Source organism: Neopsephotus bourkii, unplaced genomic scaffold (assembly GCF_033783945.1).
Source record: "Neopsephotus bourkii isolate Nb327-2 ecotype Australia unplaced genomic scaffold, CSIRO-AGI_Nbou_v1 NB_1760, whole genome shotgun sequence".
Lineage (NCBI taxonomy): Eukaryota > Metazoa > Chordata > Aves > Psittaciformes > Psittacidae > Neopsephotus > Neopsephotus bourkii.
The window spans coordinates 7,470,367-7,494,232 of NW_026902234.1; the positions used below are offsets into that span (position 1 = coordinate 7,470,367).

At 38.9% G+C, this 23,866-nt stretch overlaps 1 protein-coding gene across 4 annotated transcripts; it reads right to left on the bottom strand.

Moving 5' to 3' along the window:
- Positions 1 to 662: 662 nt before the first annotated feature.
- Positions 663 to 23,004, bottom strand: UPF3A (UPF3A regulator of nonsense mediated mRNA decay). 4 transcript variants are annotated; one of them, XM_061377610.1, is made up of 10 exons: positions 22,742 to 23,004; positions 20,712 to 20,818; positions 13,764 to 13,870; positions 11,802 to 11,900; positions 11,602 to 11,712; positions 8,246 to 8,301; positions 7,996 to 8,154; positions 6,009 to 6,169; positions 3,297 to 3,591; positions 663 to 1,213 (listed from the first exon to the last, which is right to left on the bottom strand). In XM_061377610.1, exons 1-10 carry the CDS (start codon positions 22,949 to 22,951, stop codon positions 1,040 to 1,042), a joined length of 1,479 nt encoding a protein of 492 aa, XP_061233594.1. In that variant the 5' UTR covers positions 22,952 to 23,004; the 3' UTR covers positions 663 to 1,039. The 4 variants fall into 4 exon arrangements, with proteins under 4 accessions (XP_061233594.1, XP_061233592.1, XP_061233593.1 ...); XM_061377608.1 differs by having other exon boundaries at positions 3,517 to 3,591; positions 22,742 to 22,994; XM_061377607.1 differs by having other exon boundaries at positions 1,015 to 1,213; positions 3,353 to 3,591; positions 22,742 to 22,994.
- Between the last annotated feature and the right edge of the window lie 862 nt (positions 23,005 to 23,866).

Sequence of the window (23,866 nt, forward strand, 5' to 3'; positions counted from 1 at the left end):
ATTAAACACGATGCTATCACTGAAACCAATAGGGAGATACACACTGAGACATTATATACATACATATACATATATATATATACACACAGACACATATGTGCCTGTATCAGAGGGCAGGATTTGGCCTAGATCTTACAAAACGGTAGTTTGCAGTTGACTTTCACGTGTGTTTATGTTTTTAACAAATAGAACTGCAGAACATTCATGTATCATACATGTTCAAATCCTGCAACTGCAGCTGGTATGAAACATCAGCATATAAAAAGTCACCACTGTACAACCACCTTTTTTTTTTAAAGTCAGTGTCAAAAACATAAAACCCAGTTGACTTATTAAAACCAGATACACTGTTTAAGTGCTGAGGTGTGCATTAGCTTTCTGCTGTTGTAAGCAAAAGAATCTATTAACACACAGAAGGTGACAGTGGCTCAGAAAATGGCAAACTCTCTAATAAGGTACTTGAAACTTTACTAACACTGTACCTGACACTACAGTTAACTGAACACCAATGTAAACACACCGAGGTACAGATACCAATGGACACCTCTCACAGCTGTGCAAGCCGTGGGCCCCATTCTGCAAACACCCCTGGCTCCAGAGCTTCCTCCCAAGGCTGGTCCCACTCTGTCCCACTGCAGCACCCAGCAGCAGCTCCCGCCTCAGATTTCAAACAGATGAAAATCAACCTTTCATCTCTTCAGGCTTGAAAAGGTGAAATAGCTTCTGAAAAATCTCACATAAGTACTTCTCTGAAAGTATTAGAGGTTTTCAAAGTAAATCTAATAAAATATTAAACTGCTTTTAAATTAGGCAAATAGTGTTTGCACTGCTTCTTGTAAAAAAGCAACAATATTCCTTTGCAGTAAGTTAAACATTTCCAGTCACTCTTCCATTTACCTTACAGAAAGTAAGAGGCAGAACTATGCTGATTTTGTTGATGCAATCACCTGTGGAGTTCTGGAACAGCCCCGTGGGATTTTTGTGTTGTGACACTGAATCTTAAGTTCACCCCTTTCCACAATCTTTCCTCCAGTTTGTTTTATTCTGGTTCTTCACTCTTCTCAGGACCCCCTCCAGCTGAATTATCTGCCTCATACCTTTTATCAAGAGCATCTTCAAAAGGTCTCCCAGTGCAGTCATAGGTTTTACTTGTACATCCCATATGTGTTCGAATGCGAGCTCCTGGCTGGTATAACTGCATGGCTGGGCGATCCTGGAAGAATGGGGACATGGTTAACACTCTGAGAAACCTCTGAAGGATACATATGTGGGATTTTAAGTGATGAATGTTTGTGAAGAAAGCAGATGTTGTGTTAAATCACTTTACATTTCCTAAGACCCAGGAAAAAAAATGGAGTGTAATGAAAATTGACTGAGTCTTTAATATTTGTCTTGTTTGTAACACTATTCTTGGGAGCCAGGCATTTTGAATAAGTGAAGAAACCTGTAAAATTTAGAAGATTCTATGATACATAATAATCCTGCCCTTCTACTCTGCTCTCGTGAGACCTCACTTGGAGCACTGTGCACAGTTCTGGTGTCCTCAACATAAAAAGGACATGGAGCTGTTGGAGCAAGTCCAGAGGAGGCCACGAGGATGATCAGGGGGCTAGAGCACCTCCCGTATGAAGACAGGCTGAGAAGGCTGGGGCCTTTCAGCCTGGAGAAGAGAAGGCTGCGTGGAGACCTCATAGCAGCCTTCCAGTATCTGAAGGGGGGCTATAGGGATGCTGGGGAGGGACTCTTCATCAGGGACTGTAGCGACAGGACAAGGAGTAATGGGTTAAAACTTGGGAAGTTCAGGTTAAATATAAGGAAGAAGTTCCTTACTGTGAGGGTGGTGAGGCACTGTAATGGGTTGAATGGGTGAATGCTCCATCCCTGGCAGTGTCCAAAGCTAGTTTGGACAGAACCCTGGGCAACATGGTCTAGGGTGAGGCATCCCTGCCAATGGCAGGGGGTTGAAACCTGATGATTTTAAGGTCCTTTCCAACCCAAACCATTCTATGATTTGACATAAACAAAGAGAAACAGTGCTGACAACTATCAAACACAGTATTACGGGTGAAACTCTGAAAAATACTGCTACCTTCACTAACATCAAGAACAATAGCCTGCACACCTGCAACTCTGCAAATGAATGACAAATACAAGCATAAAAAAAAAAAGAAAAAAAGAAAAAGACAAACCAGAACAGTTTAGTAGGTAACAACTGGAAAATTATCCTATACTAAACTTCACCAGAGTATGTTTTATTCTTGAAATTTCAATACAAAAACACACTGTTTAGAAACTCTGCTAAAGGAGCCTTTTCCTAAATAAGAGTGTTTACTCTCATCAGTTTTTTAATGTTAAGTAACCCATTCACCAAAACCTGAGCTTTCAAACAGCGTATTTTAAGACAGTGGTAGAGCACTGAAATTGTCCTAAATCAAACCATACTAATTTTCAATTGCCTTCATAATTTGAAGTCATTCTAGTCTGTTGTTCTCTCATTTTCTTATTCCCAATATGTATTTTCCCTTTTTCTTTCCTTTTCCTTCACCTTTGTCTTTTTATCTCCACTTTGTTTCTCCATCTCTTTAGACCAGATAACAAGGTTCACTATTGGGCCATACAACCAGATTATTCTAGGTAGTACTTTGTAGTATGGTATGAAATGTCTGACATCCATCTTTATGCATCACAAACAGCTGCATAAAGCTGGATCCTCTCGACAAGTAGTGCCCACTGAAAGTTTATGGTAAAGGGTCCAAATGATTTTTCATATCACAGTACCTTGCAGTTTGCATGAAAGCTAGCACAACTCAAGAATTTGTGCATTCTCACCCTCTCTACACAATGGTCTCTGAATTAGCTATTTATTTAAGTCCTTAGAATTCCTTTACCAAGCAATGCCTAGCCAATCCATAATTCCCCTATGAGCTGGGTAATCAAAGTAAATTTTTAAGACTAGCATGCCACTTTTTAAAATTTCATTACAGATCAGAAGTATGACTCTTATCAATATGCTTGTAAAATACAAGGCTTCCAAGAATAGCATTCTAAAAATGCTAGGGTTGAAAGGAAGATAGAAAGTCTTCCTATATATTGTAAGTATGAATGAGCAACCTGTAACTGTATTTTAGCTGCTGTTGTCCTCTGATAACAACAGAAAGGAGTCTGTGTTTGAGTGAAAATGAAAGAAAGAATTGCTTTTTTTGAAAAAGGATCTTCATGCTGAATTTGAAAAGTAAAACCTGTGATCTTGAAGCATATTTAACTAATGAAAGATTATCCTAAATGAATAAAAGAACCTTATTTCTTATGCGCTCCTTTGTGGATGCCATGTCATCACACTTGTCCTCTTTACCCAGTTTGTCTACTGCCTCCACAGTGAAGCTGTAGCTGTAGTTCCCTTTCTTTCCTCTGTCTTGGTTGTATCCTTTCCCCCATTTCAGCTCTTCTTCATTCCTTCTCACAAACTTGTCAAACTCATAGTGAGCTCTATGCTTTCTGCCATCATCCAATCGATACCTTTGTCTCTCAGGTTCTTTTTCTCGAAATCTTCTCTCCAAATCTCTTTGCTCTTTGTCACTGTCATTTTGTGACCTATGAGTATGCATAAAAAGAGAGAAAATCCAAGCAATTAACAGAAAAAAACCCAAACCTTTGGAAGATTATAATACAAAGCCTTCATTTGACTTCAACAATGTTTAGATCAATTGCATGGAAAGGCTGTTTTCTTCTCATTAGAAAGGGGTTAGGTGCAATTTTCCTGAATTCATGTACATCCAGCCCTAGATGATGCATTAATTTCAAAATAGCAGACAAAGCTTTACAAGCAAAATCAGATGGCCGTGCAACTGTTGTGGAAGGCCCATTCTTCAATTCTTATCCTTTCTAGCTATCCCATAAATGTTCCTCAATGCTCTGCACATAAACACATGCTTTATGATTAGCTCTCGTGGCCTGTTCTTGAGGTCACTCATGTATGAGTAAACCCCTGAATGGAAACATTCAGGGCCTGAAGAAACATATATCAATTTGTAAAGTTTTATGTCTCTATTTAACAGAATTTTTATTCACCAACACTACAACCTGCAGAAGGCATTTGTGAAATTAATAGTTATGTTCCAGGATTTTGTTTATTACGGCTCCACGTAATTTATCCTACCTTTGCATATTTCATTTAGGCAAAAGACCATTACCTTACCACAACATAATACTTAATTTCTGCTATGCTGCAATGGATTTATATTATCAAGATTATTAGTCTGCAACATTCTGCTGCCTGTCTGATACAATTCTCAGCTCTCTCATTCACTTCATTGTTCCTGTTCAGCAAGCAGGTGCTTCTCTCATACAGCCAAACTGCAAATAATGAAGAAAGATTACAGAATAGATTGAACTTTAAAAGGAGCACAGACACAGGCAGTTTCTTTTTATACATTACATATGGATAAATACTTAAAATTGAAACAGGAAAGTTGCTTTTGACAGTGTGCTCACATTTTGGGAATCAGCCAACAGAATCAGGGAGAGTGGTGGTTTTCTAATGTGTAGTGATCAAATAGTGATATGCTTCCCATTTAGACTGGTTTCATATCAATAAAATTGTATCTTTTTGTATCACTTTCTTTAAAAAAAATATAACTGTGAAAATTGTCAGCCTCTGCCATGAACTTGGGCATTATTGGGGCCACCAAGACAGGGGCCCCATCTCATCAAAATTTGGAGGTCAGCAACAAAATCTGAATGACAGGTAAGTTATTCAGCATCTCAGAAGTCTGTGCTTGTGTCAGCATAACACATTCACCAAGTGGAAGCAACATCTCAGCTGTCACAGACTTTGAATCAACCACAGTTAGAGAGATACTGTACCTGTAGCATATATATATATACATATATAAAAAATATTATGTTAGCTCTCAAGGGATATGTGGCTGTAATTTATTTTGTTTCAGATTTAATATGTTATTCTAGACACTAACTCCAAGTCCTAGCAAGGCTCAGAGCATAACTTTCCAAAAAGCCAGCATGACACATCTCAATGTGTTGCTGTAGCATTGTCTGGTACCTGTCTCTTCCCCTGCCTGTTACTGTGGGTGAGGAAGGAATGGATGCACCTGGAGGTGGGCAGGTGACAGGGATACAAATTTCAGTTCAGCAGTGGTTAAAGTACCTTTCTAAAATTGAGTCATAGCAAACAGGCAGGCAAGAGAAGAAACAGTGAGGTAAGCAACTACAAAGTAGAGACACAAGAGAAAGTTACACAGCCAGAGAAAGAGAAAGCAGAAATTAATGGAAGTAAAGGGAACAGAAGCGTACTTCTGCTTAGTAGAGTTTCAAATCCCTCTGTGACCATGTACATTCACATACCTACTGAGGTTTTAATCTGTGGTAGAAAAATATTGTTACTGAGCTTTAAGACATGGTTTCAAACAGGTAATGCAGTCTTCTGAACACAGAGCTGGAAGTTAGTTTATTAGTGATTTCTGAGTCAGTGACAAAACAGTTTCAATTTTAATTCTTGAGCCAGGTGAAATAGCTCACAGTTTGCAACCTAATCACATCCACTAATAATTATGATGAAATGAGCACCTGGAAAGACAAGGTAGCACTTACTGTACCTGCTCAGTCAAAAGGATACTGGTTTGCACCTGGGAAAGTAAGGCATCTTAGCTAATTTAGTCTGACATCAGTAATGGAAGGAAGGCCTTACCTGATGGGGAACAGGTGAAATAACAATGAAACTCTGAATGCATTTCATGCAGAAATCCTTCCAATCTGGGATTTCAAAGCATTTCACAAATAACAAATTGCATCCACTAATACTGCCATCAGGTCAGCAAGCTGTTACTAAAAACCTTCTACAAAAACGACAGTGAGAGATTTGGTCACGCACAGAATGAAACCAGTTCTTTGCTGACAAAACACCAGTCAGTGCATCAGTTACATCCTCTTGAAGCCTTGAGATGAAAGCATTTAGGATGTAAAGTGAAGCCTAAAAGAGAAATATTACTTACCTTTCCTTAAGGTCTTTTAGTGAACCCTCCAAAGACTTGGATCTTATACTCCCAGATCCAGATGATTTTTCCCATTTGTTTTCCTCAATGTCAGCTTCTTCACCTTTTTCTTCGTGCTTTTCACTGGCCAGTTCATCTCCTTTTTCAGGCTTCTTGAGAAGCTAAGGGATATTTATTTACATTATGATGTAAGATTACTCTCCTCTGTTGTAGCAGACTTTTTAAGAATGTATTAAATATTTTGGTGGCATATTAAGATTGAAAATACCTTATTTAAGTGATAGGAATGCATTTCACAAAGTTTTATTTATTTATGAAATTTAAATTTATTTAAAAATGGCAGTTTACTTCTGCTGAGGAATGAGTCATTACCAGGCATTCAACTGTACTTTTTAAATATGCTGAGAATACTGCAGAAAGCACTTATCTACTCTCTCCTGACTTTTATATATAAAGACATTAATATGGTCTTTGATTTCTTAGAAATCGGATAATAGAGCTCAGTGTTATTGCCAATTAAATAAGAAGCAGAACTTCTACCGTACTACAAAGAGATCAGGATTAATACTTCACTCCTTGAAATAGTATATATAAAATGTGTGGCACGTGCACTACTTTGGACAGACTGGCATACAGAAGTATGTCCTTAGTATAAATACACCTTGACAGCAATACACACTGAGGAAAATATGACATTAGCAGAAAAGACTGCATTATATTTGCACCTTGGAGATAAAGATTTTCAAGAAGCCTCTTCATTTCCTGACAAATAACCCACCCAGGGCTTGAGCATGTCTAGCATTATAGGAATAACCTTTATAGAAGGACCATATCTCTTAACATAGCAGGAATAAGCAGAACTTCTCATGAGCCTTTTCATTTCACCAGCTTTTCTAAAATTTGCACAGGTTACTCTTCTCCGATATTTAAAACTTCTCTAATGTTTCTCTCAGGTAGCATTTTCCTCTTCTGTCAGAAACAGAGCTAGCTTTCAAGGTTACCACAGGTACATCATAAATACTGGGGGGGGGGGGGGGCTTGGACAATCACTTTGAGGAATATATTTGAAGGAGTAAGTCTCTTTCTTCTGAACTTCTAGAGTGGTTTCTTATGCCCAGATATGAAAAAGTTCTAATGTGGCTTCATAACAATTTTTATACATTCAGGTGAAGGAAACTCTTATCCAGAAGAAAAAAAGAAATAGGTCTGTGGCTTTTCAGAGATCTGGAGTGAGTCTGTGTGTCCTTGCATTAAGCTACAGCCTCTTACACCAATTTTCCTCTTCAAAACAGCCTATGAAGCTTTTCCAATACCACAAAATTTAGTTCAGATGAATAGGTTGTATCTATGTCATCTTATAAAATAAGGTTTTAAATGTCCAGAGTTAATAGCACAAAATTTACCTAAGTGAAACCATTAAAACCACATCCATTCAGACTGTTATTAAGACAGCGCAGCCTGAAATTAGCAAGACTTTGTTATAACTTGGTTAAAGCATGCTATTAAAATACGTAAGTTCAGTGCATAAACACTAAAAACTCTCTGCAGATACGGCTAGAGGAAGATTTACATGCCATGAAGGATTAAAGCCATATTTGCAATAATCTTCCTACATGCTGGCACAGAACAATTTGGTTATGTCAGGTTATGTCAGCATAGAACGCAGCAGTGTTGTATAAAGATATCTGAGTTACCCGCCATGACCGCATCAGCACTTTACAGGCTGGTATCTAAGTAACTGATAGTTACTGAGTAACTGATAGTACTAGCTACTTAGTAACTGACAGAACTAGTAACTGATACCTAAGGCAATAAGCTCCACTTTCAAACAATGTTACTTTGTCAAAGTCCTCCGTTACTTTCCCTTCCAGTCAGAACTGGGCTGGTATCTCCACACTATACTGTAGCGCACTAAATTAAACAGTGAGATGGCAAATGAAGTTCTGGATAATTTCAACAGAAGAACATTATGTTTTCATTAAGGTACCTTGATCCTTATTTCTTTCTCAGAGATTTTCTTCTGCTTCTCCACTTCTTTTCTTTTACGTCTTTCTTCTTCTCTGCGCTTCCTTTTCTCTTCCTCCCGCAGACGCTTCTTCTCCAGTTCTCTCCGCCTTCGTTCTTCTCTTTTCTCTTCTCGTATTCTCTGAAGAGTTCAAAATGATTAACTTTGAATTGTCCAACAGAAAACCATGTGAAACATAAATGTTGAACTTCAGGCAAAAGTCTGAACGTACCTGCTTTTCTAATTTTCTATTTTTAATATATTCCAAAAGGGGTGTTGTTCTTCTAGCTAAAACACAAAAAATTTGTGATGTAGTGTTCAACTCCTAAAATACGTACTCATTACTTTAGTACTAACCCCTTTTTTATTAGCTTGACCTGCGAGGGAGCTAAATAATTAATAAACCTATTTGTTTTACATATTTTTGAAGGCATTCCTATCATTCTGCTTTAGAAACACTTTGTTGCTTTTTTGCTCTTAGGGTTAGAAGCAACAGAGATAAGTTGCGTCATTATTTGTTTAAGTAAAACTCATATCTTTTCAGTTCAAGACAATGTGTTTTTTTTCTCTTGCTCATCAAACAGTTATTTCACCAAAAAGGAAATAAATGTGTTCAGAATCTGTTCCTACCATTTAATTTTGTACAGCGAAACCCAGCTATATTGCTGTTCATATGCAGCCCATGTAATCTCACACAGCACTTTTCAATCCCAGGTTTCAAAGTACATCATGAAGGAAGCATTTTCATTCTCATACAACATTTCCACTGAACTACCATTTAGCATTCACCTCTCCATGGGAAAACAGGATGAATAAGAGAGAAATGGTTTGTTTCAGTAACACAGCAAAGTATCAGCAGATTCAATAAAACTCTGGCTTCCCAAATAGCAAATCAAATGCCTCATCTGCTGGATCACACAGCTAGTCTTATGTTACAGAGCTGTCTCCACACTCTGAAATCTAGCCTAAGTCACCTGCCTGAACCATCCCCAAATGCTACAAATACTCAGAGAACATCAACAAATTCTGTATCATGTATAGCAGTCATGATTTACAGCTGTTGTTAGTCACAACAAATTTTGTCAGTCTTAGATGTCCCAGGATAGAGTTACAAAAAATGCTTACTACTAGAAGTTGCTCTACAGTTATGCATAGGATCCTTCCTCAAACCTGAAGAAAATTTCTCAACTGAAATGCATGGCAGGATTTGGGAAAAAAAAAAAAAAAAAAAAAAGGAAGAAATAATAATAATAATAAAAGTTTCAATAGATTTGAAACGGCATAGCTAAAATCTAGACACAATTCATCCCAAAACATCTGTTTTTCTCTTGAAAGTGTGAATATTCTGAGAGCAACCCATTCATTAATGATAAAACCTTGTTACACATTTATGAATGAGAAGGTTTGAAAGGACTCAGTATTTATTTTTAGCAAATACCAGTGGTCAAAAGCAACAACCAAAACCTTCCCTACCAGGCCCTCAAGAGCTGCATCTCTACTTCTCTCTCTCCAGTTCCATTAAGTTCTCCTGTTTGAGCAGTGTCTGCTTCTGGGCACTTCTGCATGATGAAAGTGATCACAAATTGTAATTGGAGGGTCTGGGGAAAGGATAAGCTGCACTGGGAGACCTGAACTTGACCCTAGCCATGACTAAGGCTGTGGTGCAAAAGATTTACTCAGAAATTACAACTGTAAATTCAAGGGAGAGAGGCAGTGTGATAAATACTGTCAGAAGAGGGGGGCAAAAAAGAATGTTTCTCAAACCTGACTTTTACCCATCTTACTTATGAGCCTTACTCCAAATAAAAATCTAACAGGTTTAACAGGTCTTTCTTAAAATATTTAAGAAATTTTAAAATAAAATAAATTACAAAATGAAGACCTCTGTCAGCAGTGACTTTTATACTTAATCCTGCTCTCCACAAACAAGCCAGAAGAATGAGCTTATTTTCATCTTGTTACATAGAAAATCTGCTGTATCTCTCTCTGTCATGCTAAAACTGATGAGCTAATGTATCTGACATGACGTATGAAACATGTTGGTTTGCAGTAACACTACCTGGAAAAATCTTGAGAATGTGAGGCCCAATTCTGCCAACAAAGTCCTGGGCATAACTTTCATTGACTTCAGTAGGAGTTAACACCTTTACAACCGGACATACAATTAATCCTTCCCATAATTCTGCTATAAACTTGCTATCCACTGAAGTTTTATATTGCTAGCAATAGCCATAGTTTCGAATAGCAGAAAAAATAAAACAATTAATTTGATATCCCATGATTTAACAGAAACAAAAAACTAATACTCCTAATGTAAAGCTGCCTTCAGCCAATATTCTTACTCAGAAATCTGCAACTCTCATGACTAATCATTTTTGCTGATATTTTAAAGTTTATAAATCTTTTTTGTAATTGCAAACTTTCTGTGAATTCTAAACTTCTTGGAAAATTTTGACTACTTTTACTCTGCTGTCAAATACTAGGGAAGATTTGGAGCAAATAAAAATTGTTTGGGAACCTCCCTATCTAGAACTGCAACAAACAAGTTCTACTGATAACAGGATTATTTAAATGTCCACACTTCTTACTTTTAAATTTCCTCTAAAGTTAGTTCCAAAACTCTCCAGACAACTCTCAAACAACAGCAACAAGTGATGAGAGGAAACAGCTTCAAGTTACAGTACAGGAGGTTTAGACTGGATACTGGGAAAAATTTCTTCACCAGAAGGGCTGTTGAGCACTGAAACTTGCTGCCTTGGGAAGGTGGAGTTACCATCCCTGGAGGCAGTTAAAAGATGTTTTATGTGGCACTTAGGGTCATGTTTTAGTGGTTGACTTGACAGCGCTAGGTTAATGGTTGCAATCAATGATCTTAAGGGTCTTTTCCAACCTAAGTGATTCTATGATTCTATTCTTATGATTCTAATCAAAAGAGGTGGCTACTTTCACACTGTAAAAAAAAAAAACATTGAAGGTTGATTTTTCTTCCTATTTAATTGTCACACCTAGGGAAAGACTAAGTGTTCTGCATGTTGTCACTTAGAGATACAGCACATCACTATTCCATGTCATCCTGAAAGCTGCATAATAGCACTGAAAATTTCAGTGTTGCTCTTACTAAAGATTCCCCCCAACACTGTGAAACTCATGCTGCATGCATACATAAAACAAGGTGTTGCCTTACTTTCAAAGCTTTTGCAGAATCTTGACCATGAGAACAGAGAGATCTTTCCATGTTTCTCAATAAAAGCATATAGTACCAAGGATCAATTGCTAAATAATCAGCTATTTTAGCTTTTAAAAATAAATCTTCCACCTTTTAACACATCTGAAAACATTCAGAATTATTAAGGACCTATTTCTGAAGCTACTGTGCATGCAAAACTTCCAGTAAAGTCAAATGATTCCATGCATAGAGACTTAATAGGTGGGGTGTTTCCTGCCACAACTTGGCTGGATAACAAAAATTTAACTGCGATTGTCCCAATCTGTTAGACTGAACAGGTCAGCTCTTGCAGGTAATATAATAAAGATATAAAAATAAGATACTTGATATTCTCAACAGTAAGAAAAATCAAGAAAACAGACCAATGAGTTCCCTTGTTTTGGCCTCAATCTCTCCCAAAAGAATCTCAGGATTGGCACAGATTTTCTCTTCATCAGCACAATAACTCTCTAAAAATTTCCTATATTCTGGATCTGTGAAGAAAAATTTTTTGATTACTACCTTGCAGTGCATCACAGAAATGGAATCCACTTTCCACTGGACACCAAGAAAATATGTTTACCGTCTTCAATGCTCCCAGCTTTAGCATCTTTCTTCTTCAGCTTCTTTTTTGAAATCTTCTGGAACGGAGCAAATTCAACCACTGCAGGATACTCCAAACCTTAAAGGAGATCAGTGCTTAATTTTGTGAGAAGCAAACACTTTCCCCATATTCAAGTAAGATTTTCAGAAGTCTTGAAACTTATGTTGGGCAGTCTAACTAGAAATCAAAGGTGAATGTTTCTACAATCCCATCCAAACTTCTAATAAAATTATTTTATATTCAAACCAAAATACATTTGTATTTTAATTACATATAGCAACACTGAATAGTTTTGGACATGCTAACAAAAACTGTCAAAATTATGATGACTGCCGCTGCACAATAAGTTTCTTGCATTACCATTTATAATTCCTTTTTAATTCTTCATTGATTAGAAAATCTTACATAAAATCTCAGCCTGACAAGTGGTAAATACTGATGGGAAAGGAATTTGAAAGAATTGAGCTGCTTCTGTAAAGTTTTGTTACCAAAAAGCTTAAAAAGTAAATAAATGCTGGGTGATATGAAATAATAAAACATACTACGTTCTTTCAGAACCATAACTGTAAAACTCAACATGTAAAATCGTGTGAAACTTCATTTCTTTCTGGTTATGATGGACTACACAACTTCTCTGTTTACTGGCATGGATTCTGTTTTTAATTCTGCCTTAAACCAGACTGGAGTCAGAACTGTGTGTAACTTCTGAATTTTGCCTGGTTTCCACTTGCAGCAGGTCCAAGATTATACTTTGCTCAAGTCCACTGAAAACCAGGCTTAAATCTGTTAGAACATTTATTAACCTTATTGAACCTGGTAATCCTTGTTTAAATTTTAGCCTCATATATGCAATGCTGACAGAAGCCTCACCAGAGGGCATATTTAATCAAAACCTGTGCTCTTTATTTGCACAATCAATCATGCCAAATTGGCCAGCTGTGTCCATGGTCAGTTTTGTAATATACAGAATATCCTGGATTCAGTAAAGCATAACGAAGAACGTGCTCAATCTGGGAAAAGTGAAGTCTTGTCAGAATCACAAAAATAGTTTCTTTCTAATTTGCTTATCTAAAACACACAGAATTCGAAATCTGGGAATCACACACTGTGTGTACAGAGTAGACAATGTCTACAAAAGAAACCCACGTGCTTACTTCTGTTTTATACAATCCATGCTTTCTTTTACAGAAGGTACGCGTGAAGGGAGCAAGGAACTGCTAAAGGGAAAATGCCATTTCTTGGCTATGGCAGTTTCATGGTACTGTTAAGAGACCTGGATTTATCCATACCTACATTACAGTTTTTCTTTACTATTGGGCAAACTTTTGCAGACTGAATGTTCTAAAGATGGAAATCAATTTTGTTGCTCTTGTTCTTGGAACTCCAAGCTAGATCCCTGCAAATGCACTAAACCATCAGGCTGTACATATCTCAAAGTGGGCAACCAAAATTATTAAGTTTTTATAGAAGCATAGAATAGTTAGGGTTGGAAAGGACCTTAAGATCATCAAGTTCCAAACCCCCTGCCATGGGCAGGGACACCTCACTCTAAACCATCGTCTTGTTTTTTCAAAATGGGAATAAGTGGCACAACTTTATCCCAGAGAAATACACTGCAGATGTAATGATTCATGCTTGCAATGTGTTCAGTTACTGTTGTGATGTATAATGAAGTTCACATAAGAATCTTAGTAAGATGCTGACAGCATATTGTTTAAGGTATAAGAATGCAGATAAAGCATGCACACCACACAGACAAGCAAGACTGCATGGACAAATATATTTTGCACTTCATCATTGTTCAAGTGCTAGATTTTAATATATGTTAAGGTAATTAGCTGTGTATTGAGGAAAAAAAACGTAGCTAGCAAAAAGAAAGCAAATGAATGCTCTACAATAGTGTATGTATATACGCACTTAATGTCTTACAAATAGTCCAACCTTTATTATCAATGAAGACATAGCCATCAAAGCGATCTCTAAAAAGAAGGATGTCCTCAGGATTTCTAAAGTTAATGTATGCTCTTGAGTAGAGATGAGGATAAAGGCTGCAACAAGAAACAATTTTATTTTCTGTTATTTACTATTCTGTTCAGAACTACTAAGAAAGTAGAGTTAGACGGATCACACTGCAATTCTCCTCTTCTTTGAGAAACAGCTACCTTAAACATGCATACTGAAGTCTTTACATATACAAATCTAATTATATATATATATATAAAAAACACAAAAAGCAACTGAACAACTGGGTTCCCAGATGCAACTGTGAAATTTATTCCAACTGAAACAAATACTTATAGTTTACTTTGTCTCCCTGAATTGTGGAGTATACACTTCCATTGTGCAGGATCAAAGCTTTAAGTCTCGTATTTAATGATTTAAGAAACAGGAATAACAGCAGTCCTTTTGGGGAACTTCTTGATCATGCTAAGGAAGTCTTCTGTCACTGAAACAGGAGAAAGCAAGTAAAAGCTCCTAGTGAAAGGGCAGTTGCCATGCTGTCACTGTATTTAAAGAGATTTTCAACTTTAAGAAAGATTAAATAACCCACTAATTGGCAAAATAATCTACTGAATTACATACAAATAAATAAACTCAGTCTGACATACACCTGTATCAATAGATATGCAAAGTCTAGATGTGAAGAACAATTACTGTGAAAATCCAAAGCATTTCTAGCAAAAGAACAGGTACTTACCTAAACTAATTCTGATTCTTCAGAAATTTATTGGCAGAGACCTCACTCTAAGGGTAAACGTTTTATGTGCTTAATAAAAACCTCAGGGTTGGCACACCATCAGTGAAACTGAGTTGGTGTAATTTAATGAATTATTACCCATCAGCTAAGATATTGTGAATCATGGCATGTACATGTTTTAAACGCCAGCAACTGTGATACAGCGAAGTTTGGCTTGAACTATCTTCAGTGAATTCTGTGATGACTTTGTATTATGCCAGGTTTTTGAACACACCTCAACACAAGCCTCTAATTTTAACACCCTATGCTCATAATACTATTATGAACATGGCCAGTCTTCAGACAAACCGAAGACCAGCAGCAGGAGACAATAAACACACATAGTTGCAACTGCATTTCAATCCCATTGCTATTTCAGAGAAGATTTCCAATTTTATGTTTGATATTGTAGCCAGGAGGAATGTTTTTTAAAAAAAAATAGGTGCTTTTTTTTTTTTCATTTAGATGTAATCTTCATTTAGCTGCAAATACCAGCAATGGAGTGTTTCTACATCATGCAGAGGATAAGACTTCTAAGGAAGAGCTATTTCATCTATATATACTCTTTATATTTTAATATTCTAGGACGGGAATAGCATAATAGTGTAAGCAGGTACCCACAAAAATGCCTGCTAGGGCATGGCTGGGGCTATGCTCCTGACATAAATCAGACACTATAGGCATGGCATGCTCCCTCATCCACCACAGCCTACACTAGTGCCACACAGCTATGGGCCACTTGAAAGCACTCTTTGACAGCTTGACTGAGCATAGGTGCACATGCCTGTGCTTTGTCATGGGGTTCTGCAAACTGTTCAGAATTTTCTGTAATAAGATGTACAAATCTCCAGTCTGCATATGCAACACAAGGTATCTCAAGAGTGGCTGCAGAGTTGACACCAAGATGCAAAGCAAAAAAATGTTGGTTCTCATATGAGCCCAAGTTAGCTGTCAGGGTGCTTAGTGTATTAAAAGGCTGATCACTGAGTGTTTCAGACCCCTGTCTTAGACTTCTGACCCAGCAGTGTGCAGTGTGCCTAAAAAAAAAAATGCATAAAAGTCACTCTTGAAATGGGAAACTATTAAATCTAGCAGATTGAATGCTTGGCACTGGCTTTCATATTAAATACTGTCTCTTATTCCATGTTTCAGACATCTGATTTCCAAGTGCTGCTCCCCTCTCTCAATTTCACCTTCTATCCACTGAGAACTCACCAGTGTGACTACACAGCAAAGAATGAATGGGGCTTCACAGGGCCACAGGCACTCTGTGGCTAATAACCTCTCCTACAAAGAAACACTCCTGCTCTACTCATGTACTTTGTGTTCAGCAGTTACTGGATAAAACACAGCTTTTGCTCTTCAGAAGTCTTCCTTCCAGCCGAGTCCCACAAAAGGACCACTGGGCTGCGTGTGCCTCCTCCTTTTTTCAAGGAGCACAGATTTCATTCAGGATTTGAATGTGGTTTGAGGTTGCGCAGTTATAATCAGGCAGCTGGTTTTATTTTGCCATGTTTGCTGTCTATAATGCTGCTTTCCATCCATATCATGGTTTGGACAGATGCACTGCACATGATGCTGGTTATCTCTGGGATATCACTTAGAACAATCTGACGGCAATAACACAGATGGGTCTGACTGTACACACTTCTCCAGTACAACAGTTTCTTTGTTTTTTGCTGTACATTAAAGGGTATTAAATCTTTTAAGTTACATGGGTTTCCATAATAATATTAACTCTTTAAGCCCTTATTTTTATAATAATTTTAGTAACAAACACATTCTAATAGTTTGCTTCTACCAAATAAGTTTTAACACAACTGTGTAAAAAGCTTGGTATACATAAAAGCCATTTTAAATAGGTATAAATAGCAACATGTAAACTATAAGACCAGCCATCACATCTTAGTAAAAATACTTATCTATTTATCAATTGTGGTGTATATAAACATATACATGTATAGATCTCCATGTGTAAATTTGGAGTGCTAAATAAACTCCTTCATCCATTTTTATATTACATAGTAAGCTCTGATCAAATGAGTGATTTATCATCTACATTGTCATGCCAAGCTAAAATCCACTGGCCTTCATGCTTGTCTCTCACCTTCTGTGGTCACTCACACAGCTGATGGAACTGCCACGATTTTAAATTAGTCTTCCTTTTTAAAAGCGAGCACAATTTGCCTGGCAAAGCAGCATCAGTTGTGATGACAGACTATCACTCATTCCATCCAGAACTTGGTAGTGGTGGTTCGCTTGAAGATCTAAAAAAGCTGCCCCTTCAGAGCTGCAGGTCCTGGGTGCCATCCTATAGTGTTAATGCTATTTGCCTACAATAACCCTGAGCAAAACTTTGGGAATAAGTTACAGAAGGAAAAGAAGTGCTGTCCCCAAGAAGCTTTACCACTGTCTGTGACACGCGGCATGGCATTGACTATTTGACTGGCCTTTATACAAACAAAGCCCCTGTTCAGATCCCTTTACTTTTACCTCACAACACTATTAATGAGTCCTAGCACTCAGCATCAGCACCAGTACCAAGGGATGACTCAAATCCTGCAGGGCCAGAACTCAATCACTTGACTCAAGTTTTAAGACTCAGAAATATTTACATGCAGACAAAAAAAAGAGTATCTGGGAAAAAAAAAAAAAGTTAATATTTGGAGTCTGAGAACAAGATAGACTGTCAGGAAGGCAGAATCTTTATTATCAGGTATGGATAGTGTGTCTATCCAACAGTCACCCCTAAAGGTCATAGAATCAGTGTTTTATTTGCACTTTGATGTCAATATACACGAGAGAATAAATGTAATGCAGTGAATCAGATGGATCTAAAAGAATGAACAAAACACAATGCAAGCTGCTTTCTGAATTGATTTTACTGAAATAGATATAACTGAGAAAGTGTGATACATTCATGACATTATCAAATGAAACCTTAAAAAAATTTATAGCTTGCCTCTAATAAGACACTGTAAACTTAAAGATAACCTTTAAACTGCAAAAACATAAACTGGAGCTGATATACTTGTCTTTTTTTTGTTTGTTCTCTAGGTGAAATAACCTTGGAAATAAGAATGTAGGAACAATTATACTCAAGACCTCTCTAGTTGTCTTTCCAGCAGCAACTAGTAGAGGATGCTTACAAGTAGCTTGTTAAAAAGGAGAAACGGTACACTGATACTTCACCTAGTACATAATTTCAGTTACTTGCAGTCTATGGACTTCGTAATACAAAACTTTTTCCTTGCATTCAATTGGTTTTCATAGGTAAGTGCCTAACTGCTCCTGAACCATTTTCAACCTCCATAATTTCTGGCATCAACTTCTGACAAGGGGCTTCATGGTTTAACAAGGTGTTCTACATAAAAAAAAACAAACCAACAAGCAAACAAAAACAACACAAAAACCAAAATGCAACCAAACATCAAAACAAAAACCAAGTCTGTATTCCTCAGATATCTGAAGGAGCTATTAGAAAATTCTGTTATGCAGAGTTTCACGTGACAGGGTTACACTGAGACAGTACAGCAAATTTGTCTGCTCCCACATCAAAACATTTGCAGGCCCCTTTCTCTTTCCAACAACAGATCATCTTCACTGAGTAGCTTCTCCAAATCACTCTTATTTGATAACACGAAATTTGCTTTTAATCGCCTCCTTTTTTCATTATCACTGCATTCCTTGGGTTGGTTGCCACTATGCACACGGTACACGATCTAGAAAAAAGCTCATCAGTGAAAACCAGAGGACACTGTACAGAGAACATGTCCACCTTGTACTGTAGCTCTTCCTGTCAGCTGAAATGGTGTTAAAACACATCCAGAGAGTCTTCTGAAATTCTGTGAAGAACAGCTTACTGCAACACAATGCTTTGTGCTCAGAAAAGAGTTCTCCAATGGATAAGAGAAGACTAAGACTCAGTGGATTAATCTTGTCTCTAACTTACAATTTCTAGAAGTTGACTTCATATTCTTGAGTGTATGAACATGTAAAGAGTTAAATCATAAACAGATGCACATGGCTATGTGACAGTATTCAAACAAAAGGGACAAGGTGATCCTGGGCCAGTCAAAGAACAAGTAACCAGTCGAGCCAATACTCTGCAGAACCACAACTAAATGCCTATTGAAACGGTGTAGTTCGATGAAAGAAGCTTCAGACACACAAACATTGACAGATTAACCCATTCTGAAAAAACACACCTTTTGTCTGAAACTGTAATTTTTAAGAAGATGAAGAAAAAAATAGGATGAAGCAGTTCATGCTGAAAAGTTCAAACTTACATGAAAACACTTTTTTTGTAGAAAGTTTAAATTTTTGAAGCCAGAAGAGAACATGAATCCAAAACTCAGGAGAGAGAGAGAATATTCTTTTCCCAGATCATTATTTTATCACAGGGCTCATACACAAGACTAAAGGAAACTGAAAATCCAAGTAACACATATATCAGATTCCACTGTTAAAAAACATTAAACATATATATACTACCTGAAGTCAGGTAGTAAAACCACATAAGAAATACAGCTTTATTTTCTCCAGACTTTATACTTTTAATCACCAAGATCTGCTTTTCAAGGCAAATTAATTTTTGAAATGAGCATGTCCTCATCCCTCTACCAGAATAAACTACTGTGTAATACAAGCAATCTAACAAACTTTTTTATACATACACACATTCTGCCCCTAGCTATATGAAAGTACATGACAAATAACACAGCATGAGAGAAAAACAGTTTCATCAGTAAACTGACATGGGTGCAAGTAAATAAGTGGGCAGCAAGATTTTTGATACTCAAAAAATCTCATGACATAAAAGCAGAGAAAATGAAACTTCATACAGACAGCTGTTGTCAGTGCCTTCTCTTTTCTACAATGGCTGACTCCCTAAATTCCTATGCCAACAACTGTTCTCCAAAACTAATCTTTTAAACTGTTTTCTGGCAGTAGCCAAACACACTCAGGACACTTCAGAGAATTTTTACTTTGCCTCTGATATTTTCCCCACATGAAAATAAACAGCTGGGACAGAAGCATTAAAGAGACTCATTTGGAAGTACAGACGACGAACTTCAGAACAAAAATGTAACTACAAAGACTTTCAATCATACTAAATGCTTCTCTTTCCTAATGGCATATCCTTCGTGGTTCTACCAGGAAATCTGAAGCACCAACTATTTTGTTGCTGTGCATTGGTGTAACTTTGTGGGTCACACAACTGCCATAAAGATTCGCTAAATAAGACATGTGTCTTTCTGACTGTGGAACTGACTTTGACAGATTATCTAGTCAGACTTAACCACCTAATAACATAGTGGTGGCAAGAAGTGGCAGCACCTTTTCAAACAAAATCAACCCAGGAACTAGACTGTTCTAAGCAAAATTGGTCACAAGCAAATCCCTACACAGGAAAGGCTATCTGCTCTGGGTGGGGTCACCCTTACCTTTAAAAGTTTGCTAGCAATAAACACCCAGGATCCCTGTCATCAACCGGAAGAATCTTGTGCCAGTGGAGGGTGATTCAGCACATGCCAAGGCTAAGATGGGCACGAAGGATCAGTTTTCTAGAACACATGCAGATGTAGCACACAGGGTATTTTGTTCATTTCAGTGGTTAAGTTCCTTCTCTTCTGGAAATTGCTTTGTTTGAAAGGGAATTGTATTTTACTATGGCGATACTGAATAAATTATATAAATATAGCAGCAATTTTATTTTCGTTTTGCGTGAGACAAAAATGAATAAAACTGAATTATTTGAAAAACACATAAAATAAATACACAGGCATGTAAGCAAACAAAGAAATTAAGCTCAAATGGCACTCATGAAAATAATTCCGTGATGTCTGCCCTAGGCTGAATCTTTCTCACAGCCGATAAAACAGCCTGTTGTACTTTACCAATGAAGGTTAAAAGAAACGTCAGGGTTTCAAACCAAATTACACCCTATTCATATACAGAAATACTCTGGTTTAAAAATCATCAGTGTAAAATAAAAGAGCAGGAAGCAGTGTCTCTGCATATGTAGCCAGCTTTTCAGAAATATTTTAAGTAACCTAACAGAACTAACAAAAAGGGAAAACCAGGTATGTCCAAAATACCTTAATTTGGCTTTAAGCACCTGAAAACCTACATAAACAGCTCATCCTCACCTGGGATCAGCAGTGCAAAACTCAAAATAATCATGGGCAGGGAGAGGATGTAGCTGTTCCTCCAGCTGCTCCTTAGTTAGACAAGGAGGAAGGCGTCGAATAACTACCTGCACATATAAAAGAAAAAGGAGATTTATCTTCGATCTAAATACTGTATAAAGAAACTAAACAAATCATGTGACTCCTCCTTAAAAGCTGTTCCCTGAATAGTGATTTACCTTCTTGGACATGCTGACAGGTGGAACAATTTCCCTATCTCAGTTTCTGCTAAGGCTGTAAAACTGTAGGGTAACTGAACTGTTCTGATGAAAAGCTTGAGAACCATTGTAATTTAGCCAGTAACAAAATATTTAACAGATGACCAAAAAAAAGAAATACATACTGACACCACAGCATCAGTATACAATTTATAGTATCTCTTAAACTAACTTTTAAGTCCTTTATTACAACACTAGCTTTGTGTATTAGGTTTATGTGTCCAGGTTCTGGCAGCAGGGGCTCCAGGGTGGTCTTTGTGAGTAGAAACTGGGGCTAGCCCGTGCTGCACACAGAAGGTTCCAGTGGACCCACCACAGGGCACAGCTCAGCCCCTCAGCCAAGAGAGTAGCATCTCTGGGAAAAAGTATTTTAGATGGGACAGAAAAGGCTACACAGCAGCAGAGGAGTAAGGGGAAAAAGCACAAGAAATGGCCTTGCAGACATCAAAGTAAACAAGGGAGGGGAGGAGGTGCTCCAGGTGCCCTGAGATTATCATGGTGAGGACTCCCTGCAGCCCATGGAGGTCCACAGTAGAGCAGATATCCACTTGCAGCCTGTGGAGAACCCCATGCCAGAGCAGGTGGACATGCCCTGAGGGGAGTTTCAGCCTGTGAGAACCCAAGCAAGAGCATGTTTTCTGGCAGGACATGCAGCCCCCAGAGAAGAGCCCAAGCTGAAGAAGGCTTATCCTGAAAGACTGCAGCCCATGGAGAAGATATATGCTGCAGCAGTTCATGAACAACTGCAGCAGGTGGGAGGGACCCCATGTATCCCATGGCAGGGGCCTCACAGTGGAGCAGGGAATGGGTGTGAGAAGGAAGGGGCAGCAGAAAGCAGCTGTTATGTTCTACCTACAGCCCTCGTTCCCCACCCTCTTGCACTGCCTGGGAGCAGGGGAGAGAGAGCCCGGGAAGGAAGCGGCCAGAAGGTGTTTTAATCTTTGATTTCTTTTACTTAACAATAAATTTTCTTCAAATTACATCTGTTATGCTCGTGACAACACTTTGTAAAGGATCTCTCTGCTTCTACCTTAACCCATGTGTTTTTCTAATCTTTTCTTCCCTGTCCTGCTGAGGAAGGAGTGAAGGAGCAGCTGGCCAGGGGATCTGACAGGCATCCAGTCAACCCACCGCATTCAGGTAAAATGGCCAGTAATAAAGGCCAGCAAACTAAATGAAAACCTTTGAGCCACAATGATGGCAGCACAGACATCAGTAAAATGGCCATCAAGCTTCAGGCAATCTATTTCCATTTCTTAGCAATACCTGGGTTTAACTCAACTTTTAAGTTAATGGTGATTTTCAGTTTTTCAATTTAGAAAACGAGAATAAATCTAATCTCGTACTACTCTATGTAACGCATTCTTTGAAAAGTGCTAGAATAAAGCAAAGGAGAGAGAAGTGCTCTGGTCCATGCAGACGCTGCTTTGCCACAGCAAGTGCCTATCCCGATTTCTGAAGCGCTAAAGGCGACGAGGAACGCTGGCGGGGATGTCGAACACCTGAGTTAACAGACACCCTCATTCTTCAGACGACCCAACATCCGTTTAAACACCTGAATCTCCTGAAATTAAGCCTCGCTCTGTCGATCGGGGCCTACCTTTGCCGTTCTCCCCACTGCAAACTTCCTCTGGTCCTGCCGCATCTCCCACCGCAGACGCTCCGCTCCCGCCTCCTCCCCCCAGGGGCGAGCCCCGGCACCGGCACCGCCCCCGCCTCCCCGCCCCGGTCCGGTCCCGCCGCCCGCCCGGAGCTGCGCTCGCGCCCCCTCACTTTGCTCAGAGCCGTTTTTTTCTCATCTCGCTGTTTACCCGGCGGCGGCAGCGGGGAGGGCGGGGAAGGTGGTGCTGGCGGCGGTAGCTGCTTCGGCGGAGCCTCTGTGCCGCGATGCGGAGACTCCCGCCGTAGCGGTACGTCCATGGGCCACTTCTCGCGGCCGCCACCCCTCATGAACCCCGGCCCGGGCTCCCGCTCCGACCGCATGGAGACCCCGCTACCGGCCTCAGCCAAGCGGAAACCTCGCGAGAACCGGCCAGTAGCAGGTGGGAATCTCGCGAGGCTTCACTGGGGGCGAGCGGGGCTCCGCTTCCCCGCCCGGTCGGCGGTCGAGGCTGTGAGGGGGGTGTGCTGCCGCCATTGGTGTCTTCAGCCCGATCCTCCCTGCTGCCGAGGAAAGGCGCTTTCAGGGACCCCACTGTGCTCGTGGGGAGGAAAGGACAAACAGATTTGCCCATTTCTCTCGTCGTGGTGATCTGAGCTGCCATACCATCAGGTCATAACTGGAGAGTGCAGGAAGAAATAGTAAATTTTATCAATCTTTTAAACTATTTTGTCAATTAAAATTGCACTATAAAAGGTAAAAGGAAACAACCTTAGGTTTATATTCATAACTGATTTTAGACAAAAGACCCAGTGTGCAGCAGCAAGCTTTTGCTGTTACTCTATCCATCTGATGGCCTTCTTGGTACAGTCATTCAGGATCCATAAGGACAGATCTAATAGTAGCCGCAGAAGGGATCCTTTAAAGGATGACACTTGCCTAATCAGTAGCTGTTAAGACACACTCTTTACACAGTTTTGTGAAATAGGAGCTTACTCCTCTAATAGAGATAATAGGGTTTTATTGAGGGACAGTCAATAAAGCAAAAGCAACAGCACTGGGTGCGTGACCATAGCCAGAGGTGCACTGATCATAGAATCATAGAATAGTTAGGGTTGGAAAGGACATTAAGATCATCGAGTTCCAACCCCCCTGCCATGGGCAGGGACACCTCACTCTAAACCATATTACCCAAGGCCTCGTCCAACCTGGCCTTGAACACTGCCAGGGATGGAGCATTCACAACCTCCTTGGGCAACCTATTCCAGTGCCTCACCACCCTAACAGGAAAGAACTTC

Bases quoted from the DNA above. Each gene is read 5' to 3' on its own strand.
- UPF3A (XM_061377610.1), bottom strand. From the start codon at position 22,951: ATGCGGTCGGAGCGGGAGCCCGGGCCGGGGTTCATGAGGGGTGGCGGC. The intron at 20,819-22,741 runs GTGAGGGGGCGC...TTATATGTGCAG, and splicing joins AAAAAACGGCTCTGAGCAAA to GTAGTTATTCGACGCCTTCC. The intron at 6,170-7,995 runs GTACCTTAATGA...AATATCCCTTAG, and splicing joins AGAAAGAAATAAGGATCAAG to CTTCTCAAGAAGCCTGAAAA.